The 12275-nt window shown below is 42.6% G+C and overlaps 1 protein-coding gene across 2 annotated transcripts in view; it reads right to left on the reverse strand.

The window, feature by feature from the left end:
* Nucleotides 1-10012, reverse strand: part of CACHD1 (cache domain containing 1) — a 185695-nt gene extending 175683 nt beyond the window's left edge. Inside the window, exon 1 of one of the 2 annotated variants that reach the window (XM_048861142.2) lies at nt 9460-10012. In XM_048861142.2, coding sequence (XP_048717099.2) covers nt 9460-9711 — 252 coding nt within the window. In that variant the 5' untranslated portion in view covers nt 9712-10012. The remainder of the gene's footprint in view (nt 1-9459) is intronic. The other variant, XM_048861143.2, reaches the window with a different exon arrangement.
* Nucleotides 10013-12275: the final 2263 nt, after the last annotated feature.

Genomic DNA, 12275 nt, shown 5'->3' on the forward strand with positions numbered 1-12275 from the left:
ATGCTAGCTGGCTCCTCGCCTAAGCTAGCCAACAGGAAATGCAGAGGAGAGGGGTATGTCCTAAGTCCCACCCCTCTCCCAGGCCATGTCTACACTACCCGCCAGATCGGCGGGCAGTGATCGATCTATTGGGGATCAATTTATGGCGTGTAGTGTAGACACGATAAATCGATCCCCGATCGCTCTACTGTCGACTCCGGAACTCCACCACGGCGAGAAGCGGAAGCGGAGTCGACGGGGGAGCAGCGGCCGTTGATCCCGTGCTGCGAGAACGCGAAGTAAGTGATTCTAAGTCGATCTAAGATACATCGACTTCAGCTACGCTATTCTTGTAGCTGAAGTTGCATATCTTAGATCGATTCCCTCCCCCCAGTGTAGACCAGGCCCCAGAGTTAGGCACCTAAGCCCAGGATGCAAAGAGGTGCCTCCCTCTGCTCAGCTGCAAACCCTCTCTTGGTGTTAGAAGCCTATATTGTTTTTTTCAAGAAGCAAGGCGGGAGGACATCAGACCTCCCTCATAACTTTAAACCCAGTGGTTAGGGTGCTCATCTGGAATGTGGAACACCAATGGCTCAAATCCCCCTTCACATGAGGAGGAAGAGGGATATGAACAGGGACCTGCCACCTCTCAGGTGAGTGCCTGAGCTGTGGGCCATTCTGATGTAGGACCTGCTCAGTTTCTCCTCTTGAAGCCGTTCCACAGTGTATAAATAATTGAAAATGTCATTGGAACAGGGGGACTGGATCCTGGGTCTCAACCCCCAAGTGAGTGCTCTAAACACCACGCTACAGAGTCATTCTCATGCTTGCTCTCGCTCTCTCTGGCCCACCGATTCCTTCATTATTTATTCACAGTGGATAGCTTCAACAGGAGGGAGACTGAGGAAACCTGGCAAGAAAACATTTTAAAGCCTAGTGGCTACTGCACACACCTGAAAGGTGGCAGATCCCTGTTCACCTGATGAGAAGGGACTTAAACGCGGAGAGTCTCCTACATCTCAGGTGAGTACTCTAACCACTGGGCTAAAAGTTATAAGGGAGGCGGCCCTCCTCCTGCTCCACTGGCCGTTTTGTGTAAACTCCTCTATGGGGCCAATCTGGTATGCAACCATGGCACACGCCTACCGGATTCGCACAGCAGGCCGGTTAGGCCAAGGAACATACCCCCATTTGTACATCGTTCTGAGGCTTTGGATCTGGATGGCTGGCACAGAGCTGCAGTACGCACATTCTGAGACAGAAATGTAGGCTCAGAGGGAACTTTTACAGGAAAAACCCAAATGAGTTTAGGCACCTATGGGGCTTGGCCACAGCTGAGCAGGGGTTTTGTGAATCCCATCGAGGCCTGATTCTGGAATTTAGGCCCTCAAGTGACAGTCTAGCACAGTCTAAGTCCCTTTGTGGCTCTGGCCTTAAGTGTTTTCCTTTGCAAGGTCCTCCATAACTGCATAGTATGATTTTTTTTTATTACTCTTAAGCATTGGAACGGTGTAATACATCAGAAGATAGAACTGCCATTAGTTGATACCCACAGGATAGAATTTTTGATACATCAAAGGTATTTAAGGCTACGTTTTTATTGTATTATTTATGATGTTCAGAAAGACTTATAAAAAAAAAGAGGCAAAAGATTGGCATTTAAAGATATAGCTATTTATTATATAGCCCTGACCCTATGCTCATTGAAATCAATGGCAAAGTTCCCCTTAACTTGAAGGGGTGCAGAATCCAGAATCCAATGAAAGTGAACTGGTGTGTTATGTACAAGAAGCATACAAACATATAACATCCTACAGTTATTACATTATTCTCTGCATGGAACACTGATACTGTTTAAACTCAGATTATTTTTTAAATTATGTTGATGCCAAACATTTATTTTGTCCCAAATGCACTTTAACCGACAGTTTACATTTTTGTAGTTATTCCTTCCTATTCTGAAACTCTCATAAATTGCAAATTTATTTTTTAAATTGACATGTAAAATATAAATGTTAATTTCTTTGCTACCAGTGCCAAGGTCAGGCTGATGGAACCACTGCAAGTACTTTGCTATATTGTAGGGATCATTAGGCTTTTGCCATTTCCGCTTTGCTGAATTAAGCTAAGAAAAAGAATTGGCTAACATATACTGTACTTACTTTGTGTGTTTCCTTAACATATGTCTTATCAGCCTTGCCACAGCTGAGAGATTTCAAATTGCTTTATGACATACTTGGATTTCCTCCCGTTAATAATTCCGCCTTTCTCCCTCCCGTGACTGGCAGGGCTCTTCAACACAGCAGTAAAGTGGGACAGCTAATTATCTAGCAATCCACCTTGCTGCACCACATTTGAAAACTTTTATCTGCACAGGACAGCTGCGTTCTCTGTGTTTGAAGTGAAATGTCAGTCTCCACTAATGCAACAAGACTTACATCACTAATGATGTCTCGACACTTTGAAGAAACAACTCAAAGCCTAATTAAAAATTCAGATTCATTCTCCTAAGCTTTACTATTTTAAGTGCCCTTCCACCAGGACCGCACTATATCTTTTTGAAATGTTTCATGAAAAAAAGTCCAAGTGGAATAGGATGAAAAACTGCTGCAGTCTTGGGCTTTCACAGAGCCTTCAGAAAGATTGTTATGATTGGATGCAAACCAAGACATAATCATGTAAAACAGATGAGATTTTACTCCACTGGCTTCCACTCCATAATTACTATAATGTATACTATTGAATAAGAAAAAACAGTAGCTCATAAACTATTTATCAACCTGCACTTCTTAATTTTTATTTTGTTTCACTCTCCCAAATGGCTTTCAAGCACAGTAAACCACAACCAGAAGCCAACAGAAAAAAAATACATAAAAATAGATACCTGTTCTTCTATTCTGTATTCAAGGGGATGCTTTCAAAAAAATAAGTAGATATGAAATTAGAAAAGTTTAATTTGATAAATGTCCTTAATTTTGCAAACTAGAGATCTTGATTTAAGATCATGATAATGATTGATGGTTTACAGATTTTCCCATGGCACTAATCACCCTAGTATCACCTTACAAAATAAAACCATTAATGTCTGTAACACCTGTGAGAGGTAGAGAAATATTGTTATCCCCATTTTAAAGATAGGAAACAGAGGCACAGATTTGCCCAAGGTCACCCAGGAAGTTTATGGTGGAGCCAGAAACAGAACCTAGATCTCAGTTCTAAATCTAATGTGTTATCTACAACTCCAACCTTGAATACCTACCTCTTTTGTGAAGTTTGCTTTTGAGATGTATGGATGAAAAGTGCTAATTCTGGTTACTAGAATTCTTGGTTTATTACAACTCTATCAACAGCATCAGACAACAAACAGTGGTTCTGTACTCTTCAAAATAAAGGTGACATTATTTCCTTCCACACACAATGAAAATCTGACAGCATTCTACTTGTGTCTGTCAACCTGGCCTGTGTCCCACCCTGCTTTTACTGAAAAGCATTATATGGCTAAACATGCTACTAGTATAATAGTCTCCCAGTCGAGCTGGAGGAGCCTGTATACCATAGGTTTTTCTATTGTGCCCATTACCACAGCATCTGAGCAAGTATTAACACTGTTAATCAGAAACCAGAGCGCTGTAATTTAACAGACAGAAAAATATAGTTGTTTTTGTCCTTGGGAGTAGCCGACTGCCATTTTAGCAGTCAGGGAGGCATTTTTTTCCAACTGTGCTCCCATGTTTGGAGATGGTGGGGGGAAAGAGAAAGGAAGAATTGTACTCTTCTAGCACAATACGCATAAAGGATCAGGATGAGAAAGTTGTCAAAATATTCTAAATCCTAAGGGCATATTGCTTGCTTCTGGGCCTACATGACTTTAAAGTTATGTACGTACTCAAAATTACAATAGATTTTCCTCTACCAAGCATTCATTAATCCTCTAAACACCCTGTGAGGTAGGTAGGTAGGTATATCTCCATTTTATAGACAAGGAGTCTGAGTTAGAATGAATTACCCATTGCCACTGAAAAAGTCAGTATTGTAACTCAGGAGGTCATAGGTCCTGTGCTTGTTAAAAAATGGTCAACATTTTCACAAGAATTGTGTTCTGTTTTTCCAGTCAAAATTTCTGAAGTTTTTCAGCCAGCGATCTACACTACAATTACAATGGAAGCAGGAAAACCAATCTGGGATTAACCAAATAACAGAACATAGTTAAGGGCCAGTGTACTCTGTTTGAACTGGGTTAGGACACAATTTCCAACTTGGTTGTAATTTTAATGTAAAGGCCTGTAGTTTTTAAATGACTGCCAAGTGCCAACTGAACAGACAACTCAGAAGAATACACAGAATTTGCCCATTAACCTGTTCATTCAACAAAGTACCATCTTTTGTGGCTTGTGACATTAAGATAGTCCATTAAATGTATGGTCTACCAAATGATGCAAAGGAATATGGCCGCCTTTTAAAATCACTTGGAGCACACAAACATAACTTAAATTGCCAGTTTAAGCATCAGGTGTTTTCAGAACACACATCATTGCCAAAACATACTGTAGCTGCTGCTCTACACCCACCTCCCCAGAACCCAACAGCACCAGCCACACGACAGAAGAAGAAGAATTGCCAAAACAAAATTTCACAGTAAAATCAGACGGTTTTTGTCAACTTGAAGTCTAGCTACTGGTTTGGGCAGGGATGGGTGGGTAAGTAAATTGTAATTTCAGGTACTATGCTTGCCCCAGAATCCCACTGTGCGTTTACAGTCACGTTTCTTTGAAAAAGTTTTTCCTCTCCCTGGGCAAGCAACAGGGGAAACAGACTACACAGGTGAAACAATTTACAAAAGGTTAAATGTTGCCCCTCCTTTGCAAAGCACTTTGAGACCAACCAACGGACAGGGCTATAGAAGAGCTAGACATTATTACATCAACAAAGAATTGGCCCAAAGTGTTGTCAAAGGCATACGGTAAATATATTTCTACAGAATACTTGTGATACAATATTCCACAAAGTATATGTGTAATGGGGCCACATATTTGTTCAAAAATAAATGTCCTACCTGCCCACGGAATGCTGCTCCTCACACAAGAAATCACACAGCCATGTTATCCTTACTCACAAGTATCTTTATTTGCAATATTGTTTATGGTATATTATTCTATACATTCAAAGGCTAATTTGAAAGCAACACACTTCCAGCAATAGACCTATGTTTAAAAACATAAAACTTGGTTTAAAAAAACAAACAAAACAGCTTCTGCACTGATGCCTGTCAGCTCACCGTCTACAAATAAGATACAGTTGTCCTAATACCAAGACAATTGTTAGAACGATGCTGTCACAATAACTATCATCCTTACTATCCACGCAGAATCAGAATTATTCTTACTATTCACAGATGCATGCATCCCATTCATTCCAGTAGGATTTTGCTACTCTTAGAAAATAAACTATAAAAAGTAAATGTTATATAACAGGATTTCAATACAAGTCCATAAAAACAATGAGCCTTCCTATCAATATTCCAGATACATTTTCTTCACATTAGTGCTGTAATAATTGTATTAGAGGAAGTAGATATAGCATCAGGGAGACAGATTTTGTTTATAACACTAGCCATGTCTCCATCTTTTCGCTTTTATATATACACCCTCCCCTTTCACGGGCTTCTAAGGCTCAGTGCTCTCCTGGTTCCTCTCTTACCTCTCCAGATGCTCCTTTAATGTTTCCTCTGGAGGCTCCATCTCATCCTCCCTCCCTTTCTCTTTTGGTGGTCCCACCTTCAGTTTTCTCCTCTTCGGACTCTTTCCCAGATTCACATACGCCAAATCAACCTCTCGCCTTCAGTCTATTTACGGATTTCCACCTGCCTCTCTGATACTGCAGCCTAACATTCATTGGATATTTCATTGCCACCTCAGACTCGATGCAGCCACTAAACTTATTGTTCCTTCAAATTCTTCTCTACCTCCCATCTCCATCCTTCCCATCACCAAAGCTCATGACTTTGAAGTCACCATTGACTCCTCTCACACTCTCTCCTTTCTTCACATTCAAGTTCTTGTCAAATCCTGCCATTTCTTTTTCTATGTATGCTCGCTTTCTCAAAAAATAAAAATCCATCTCTCTCCCTCTCAACTGACCACATACTACAGCATGCCCTATTTGTTTCATGCTTTAAGCACTGCCACCTTTTGCTCCTCTCATCTCCAGTCTATGCTGAACACTGCTGCCCAAAATCATATCTAGGTATCTATGCTAGTTTCCCCTCTTTACTTTCCTGGCTCTCCACAACTCGGCCCTCATCTCCTCCCTATCATGCTCTTAACTCTGCCCAAGCACTAATCCTAGCCACTTCCTTTGTCTCTTTCACTCACTCCCGCTTTTGGGGCTTCTTCCATGCTTAGAGCAACCTCCCAATTAAGGTACACAAAGCTCCCTCATTCTTTTTCCAAAACCCCATAAGAACGGCCATACTGAGTCAGACCAACAGTCCATCTAGTCCAGTATCCTGTCTTCTGACAGTGGCCAGCACCAGATGATTCATAGAGAGTAAACAGAAGAAGGCAATTATCGAGTGATCTATCCCATCATGCAGTCCCAGCTTCTGGCAGTCAGAGGTGTCGGGGCACCCAGAGCATGGGGTTGCTTCGCTGACCATCTTGGTTAAACCTCATTTGTTCCTAAATGCCTTCCAGTAGGAAGGACCACCTGATCACACAGTGCAATACAGAACAATGTAGTATAACAAACTTTTGCCCACAGACTGACAGCTCTTTGGAACATGGAACACGTTGACTGGCACAGCTCTCCTACCATATAGTCCACTAACAGCACTACATAAATACCAAAGATAATAATTCTGTTTTAATTGCATGCAGCCCTTTTTGAGGACTAACTGCTTAAATTTAAAGAGTTGAAATTTTATAAAGATTTTTGTTCAACTGTTGGAAGAGATCATCAGAGAAGCTTCTAAAATCACAGGGAGTTTGTTTTCAACCAGTTTTTAATCTGAAACAGCTGTAGCAATGTACGGAGGAAGTGGGGAACGTTCAAATTGGCTTGATGGGACTTAAAACGGCCAAATATTTTAAAGAATCTAGGGCTCATCCTGTCAAGTATTGGCTTCACTGTATTAACTGCTTTTGGCCTCACACGATTCAAGTAACAATAAATGCACACAGCATTTAGTGTTGTTATTTTGCATACCTATACCCTGGCATCAAGCTTGCTTCCTAAGCCAATAGCCAAGACCGGCTACAATTCTTGTGGAGGAACCTGGTTCATTTTATGCCTGCCTACAACACAATGAGGTGTTGTTATGGAAGATAATTTTGAGCATATGTTTTATGTGAGCTGACTTTAAAAAAGAAACAACCTAAAAACAAACCAAAGAAGACACGTGTTGAAGCTGCTAGCACTTGTCAAGAAGGTTTTTTTTTTTTTTTTTACAGTGGAGAAATAAGTTGAGAAATATGATCATACTCATTTAATTTCCATTAACCAGAAGCTCCACCATTTATAGGACTATATATATAATTTTCAGGCGGTAAATATGCCTCTAGATCTCTAGACAGAAAAAGTGATTTCCCTAATGTTCTCTGCATTAATAATTTACTTCTATCTACCTTGTTAAGTGAAGTCATTTACATACATGTCTGATTATAAAAGACAAGACAACAGCTTGGTATTTTCCTGGACAAAGCCCCAGCCCTAGGAGGCCAGCCAACACAATGATGTTTCAAAGGTGGTAGAATGAAGCCAGTTTGGAGAAGATAAAGGGCCATTTGGGGAGGGACCCCTGCTGACCACATAAAAGTGTCACCTACTCAATTTGTGAGGCTTTTAAAACTGCGTTTGGTACTGCCTATACCTTGGATTGCAGTGCATCTGGGATCCGATTTCACTTTTTGTGTGTGTATGTTGTAGTTGATTGTTGTAACATAGCTATTAGCATCCTATGCAATTCCAGCCAGTGATTACAGAAATCACAGTAGTTTTACTAAAAAGAAAAGAAGTACTTGTGGCACCTTAGAGACTAACAAATTTATTTGAGCATGAGCTTTCGTGAGCTACAGCTCACTTCATCAGATGCATTCAGTATTTTTACTGAAAGTAGTTGTACTATCATTAATATGCAACCACGAAGGCAGGGATACAAATAATTCCTAATCACCTCTCTCCTCCTGGAGCTGATAGAAATTACGTCAGGAAATGAGATGCAGGAAGATAATAAATTTGTCAAATTGCATATTCCCTTCAGAAAGAATGGTCTCCCTATCTCATCATCATCTGTGTGTAAATTCCACATATAAAAAAACCTCTCCTTCCATGAAGGAACTACAGTTTGTGATTTACTAACATCAGAAAGAAAAATATTTGGAGATGAAAAAGCTAAAATTGTACATGGACCTAAAGGACTTTGTTCAAAACCAGTTAGTATTAAATTCAGCTTTAAATATTGCTATACTTAAAGAAGACTCAAAATATCCACCTTCAATTACAGCTTGTTTTATAAATAAACCTAAAGTTTACAATTCAAAACCTCTTTTTGAATCTTGCGAAATAAAAGTTTCAGTATTCTTAATTTAAAAGCTCAGGATATATATATATATATATATATATATATATATATATATATATATATATATACACACACATACATACACACACACACACACACACACATATATGCTGTTGGTTAGTTTTCGGGAATTGTATATAGTCATGAATATAAACAAAAAACAGAAACAAAGTCCAAGAAGGAAATACTTTTTGAGTTTTAAAACAATAATCAAATCCACCTAAAGATTTATCAAGGATCAAGCTTGCCTCTGCCTCACAAAGGGCACAGGTCCCTGAAACTGAAGAGACAAAAGTATGCAAAATAGTCAGTTTCAAGACCCTCATAAAATACAAAGTATCCCTGCCCCACGAGGCAACAGCCTCCAACAGGGAGTCATGTTTCAAACCTTTATAGGGATGCACTAAACCACAACGATCCAGGAGCTTACTGATCAGCAAATGGCAACAAAAAACAACCCCTACTGACTGGAGGGAGGACGGGGGGTTGTCTGTGTGTCAGGCAAAGCTGCATGGTGGGGGGAACTGTGGCCACTGTGGGAAGAGACTCCACAGCCACAGGGCTCTCACCGGCTCCCTGCAAGTCGGGGCAGAAGCGAGGGGCTTGCGGGGGAGAAAGGCGACCGGGGGTGGGGGGGACAAGCGGGAGGGAAGTTTGCAAAGAAAGAAATGGAAAGAAAAACAGGAATGAAGCAGAGGAGCGAGAGGAGGAGGGAGCGAGAACTAGGAGAAGAGCAGCCAGATAGAAGAAAGAAAACCAGGAAGAAAGGATGAAGGGAGAGAGGAGCAGAGGCAGGAGAGAGGGAGCGCACACAGGGAAAGGAGAGGAAGAGAACAAGGGGCAGGGAAGGAAGGAAGGAGAAAAGGGCAGGGGGGAAGAGAGACGTGGAGGGGGAACGGTACCTGCATAGTGACGACCCCCAGCTCCTCTGTGGCAAGTTTCTTCATCTGAGCGGCTAAAACTTGCGCTTCATCCAAGATGGAAAACTCCGTCTCGGCCGCGCTGAGCCTCCAGAGAAGCGCCATGTAAACCAGCCAGAGGGGCCGCTGGAAAGCGCTGCCCCGACGCCAGGGGGAGAGGAAGCGGGGGTTCCGGCGGCCGGAGGAGCAGCGCGCCGGCCAGGCGGCCTCCTCCCGACCTGCCCCCCTCGCCATGCTGCCGCGGGCGCCTTGGAGAGACCGGCGGGGGGGGGACGGACCCTCCCTCCCCGGGCCGCAGCGCGCAGCCCCCCCGCAGCAAACTTTCCTCAGCGCCTCCCAAACTTCTGGGCAGCCCCTCCCTGGGCTGGAGGGGTCCCACTAGGGCGCGGGGCTCGGGGGCGCGGCGGCCCACCCCTCCATGCTGGGGACGCAAAAGCCTGCCCCTGACGCTCCTCCCCGGAGGGCCAAGCGGCGCCCGCGGCGCGCACCTAGCTCGCCCGCCCGCCCGCCTGCGCTCCCGCTCCGGGCGCACTGAGCCAGCTTCGGGATCGGCTCCGCTTCGCTGCCGCCTGAAAACAGCGGTGGCTGCGGAGGGAGGGAAACTGCGGAGCAGGAGGAGGAGCCGGGCCGGGATCGGAGTCACCAAGGGGGGAAAGGGAGGTGTCTGGTGCCACCAAGCTGCTCGCGGGCTCGGTGCACGCCTCAGTGGTGTGCTTGAAACGCGGGGAGGGTAGCGGGGAGCCGGGAGGGGGGGGGTGCACACGCCCCTTCGCAGCCTTCAAACCTTCTGCAACTTCCCAGCCAGGATTTTCCTCTTCTCTGCGGGTCTGGAGTGTGCATTGGTGTTCGCTCAACCTACAGCAGGCCCACCATATTTACCTGGCTGCGACCCCAAGGGATCTCACACTGACAGCCAGCCTGCCTTTTCCGGAGGCCTCACCCACCAGCGGATGGGGTGCTGGAATTTTGACTTTGATAAACGTGTGAGCGTGTAGACCGGTTAGAACCTCAAGTCCGTTCCTCAAGGATGGGTAGTTCCCCGCTGGAAGACTGAGCAGATATTAAACTGATGCGACACACTTGATCTTTGTAAAAAGGTCAGAACTGAGGGTGGCCAGGACACAACCTTGTGGCAAAAGCTCAGGTCTGGGAGGGAAGAGATCTGAGTCTTATTCCTAGCTGGGGCAAGACATTGCATAGCTCAGGTCCCCTGTCTGAAAACAGAAATAATAATAAATGTTATTTTAATGGGTCATTTTGAGTCATTAATGTTTGTAAAGTGCACTGAGATTCTCATGGAAGATGCTACAGAAGAACAAAATATTGTTCCTATCATTAATTATAATGGTATAGGTTTAACCTGTGAAAATCTCTCTCTTTCTAGGTGTGGACCAGTTTCACTATACTTTCTGTATACAAAATGGGGTTTGGGACAGATATTCTTCTAGGAAAATTAGGTTTCTATGTACAGACTGCAAGCAGCAGAACAGGGAAAAAACAAATTCAAAACAGTCATGTCACGTAATAGAGAATGAAGTATGGGCTCTCGGCAGCAGCACTGGAAAGTATGCTGTTTGTTTAATATTCTATGAGCATATTCTTAAAATATCACCACACGTCTTAAAATTTTCAGTGCGCAAGTATGTGTGACTTCGTCTCTTCTTGAAGCCCTGAGCAATAGAACACCCATTCCAATGTGGCACAGCATAACATAGACTGGTGTCAAGCAATGGGTCTTAAGAAAATATTTATGATGCAACAGAGAAAAACAAGAATGCATGCTAAAGTCAGCAACACAAAATGACAAGTTTCCTCCTGGGTAATGCAGCATAAAGAGGAGAAAATATAACAGGCCAAAAACTCTGGCAAAATATCTCCTTTGACTTCTAAGCAGTGAAGCACTCTTATGGGAACACAATCACTTTGAAAGTGATGCAGAGAAACCTCTTTAACCACTTTAATAGAAACCACTGGAATCAGTGGATACTGATCCCTGCCACATGAGATAACATTTTAATCCAGTTCTTGTGACTAGCATCAGGAAGTAATGATCAGCCTCTCCAACATTCCCACTAATCATACCTTTATTACACCACTTTTCTATCACATGTCAAGAAGAGGAACTATTATAAATGAGAGGCATAATATCCACATTGGAGTTGTAAATTAGGAAGATAGAAACAGAGGTATTAACATAATGGATCAGACCGGTGGTCCATCTATTTAATATTCTTTCTCTGACGGTGACCCCATACCACATAATCCTGAGGAAGATGCTAGACACCCCAATTATGAAATAACCTTCCATAGGGAAGTATCTTTCTCATCTCCATCAACTAACAGTTGGTTTATGTCCTGAAACTGTTTAAAAAAGCATCCTGTCTACTGTAACTGGATATTCACTATATCCATTTAAATGGTTAATTAAAAAAAATCATACTAAGCTCTTGGTATCCATGATATCTTGCAGCAATGAGTTCCACAATAATACATTATGTATAAAAAGTATTTCCTTTTATCAATTTTAATTTTTTTGTCTTTCATTTCTATTGACTATATCCTTTTTCCAGTACTATGAGAAGGGGCAAGTGGGATCTACCTTCTTTATAGTACTCATGTTCTTTATGGTATCTTCTCTGATTCATTGTTTTAAATAAACAGACCCTGTGTTTTCAGTTTCTCTTTGTTTATAGCCTTAACATGCCACTGATAATTTTCGTCAGCAATGTCTTTTTTTGGTACAGATTGACCAGCAATAAACAGAGTATTACCTAGTGGCATTATTAGAGTTTCAGTAT

This window comes from Caretta caretta, chromosome 8 (assembly GCF_965140235.1).
Source record: "Caretta caretta isolate rCarCar2 chromosome 8, rCarCar1.hap1, whole genome shotgun sequence".
NCBI classification, from domain to species: Eukaryota; Metazoa; Chordata; order Testudines; family Cheloniidae; genus Caretta; species Caretta caretta.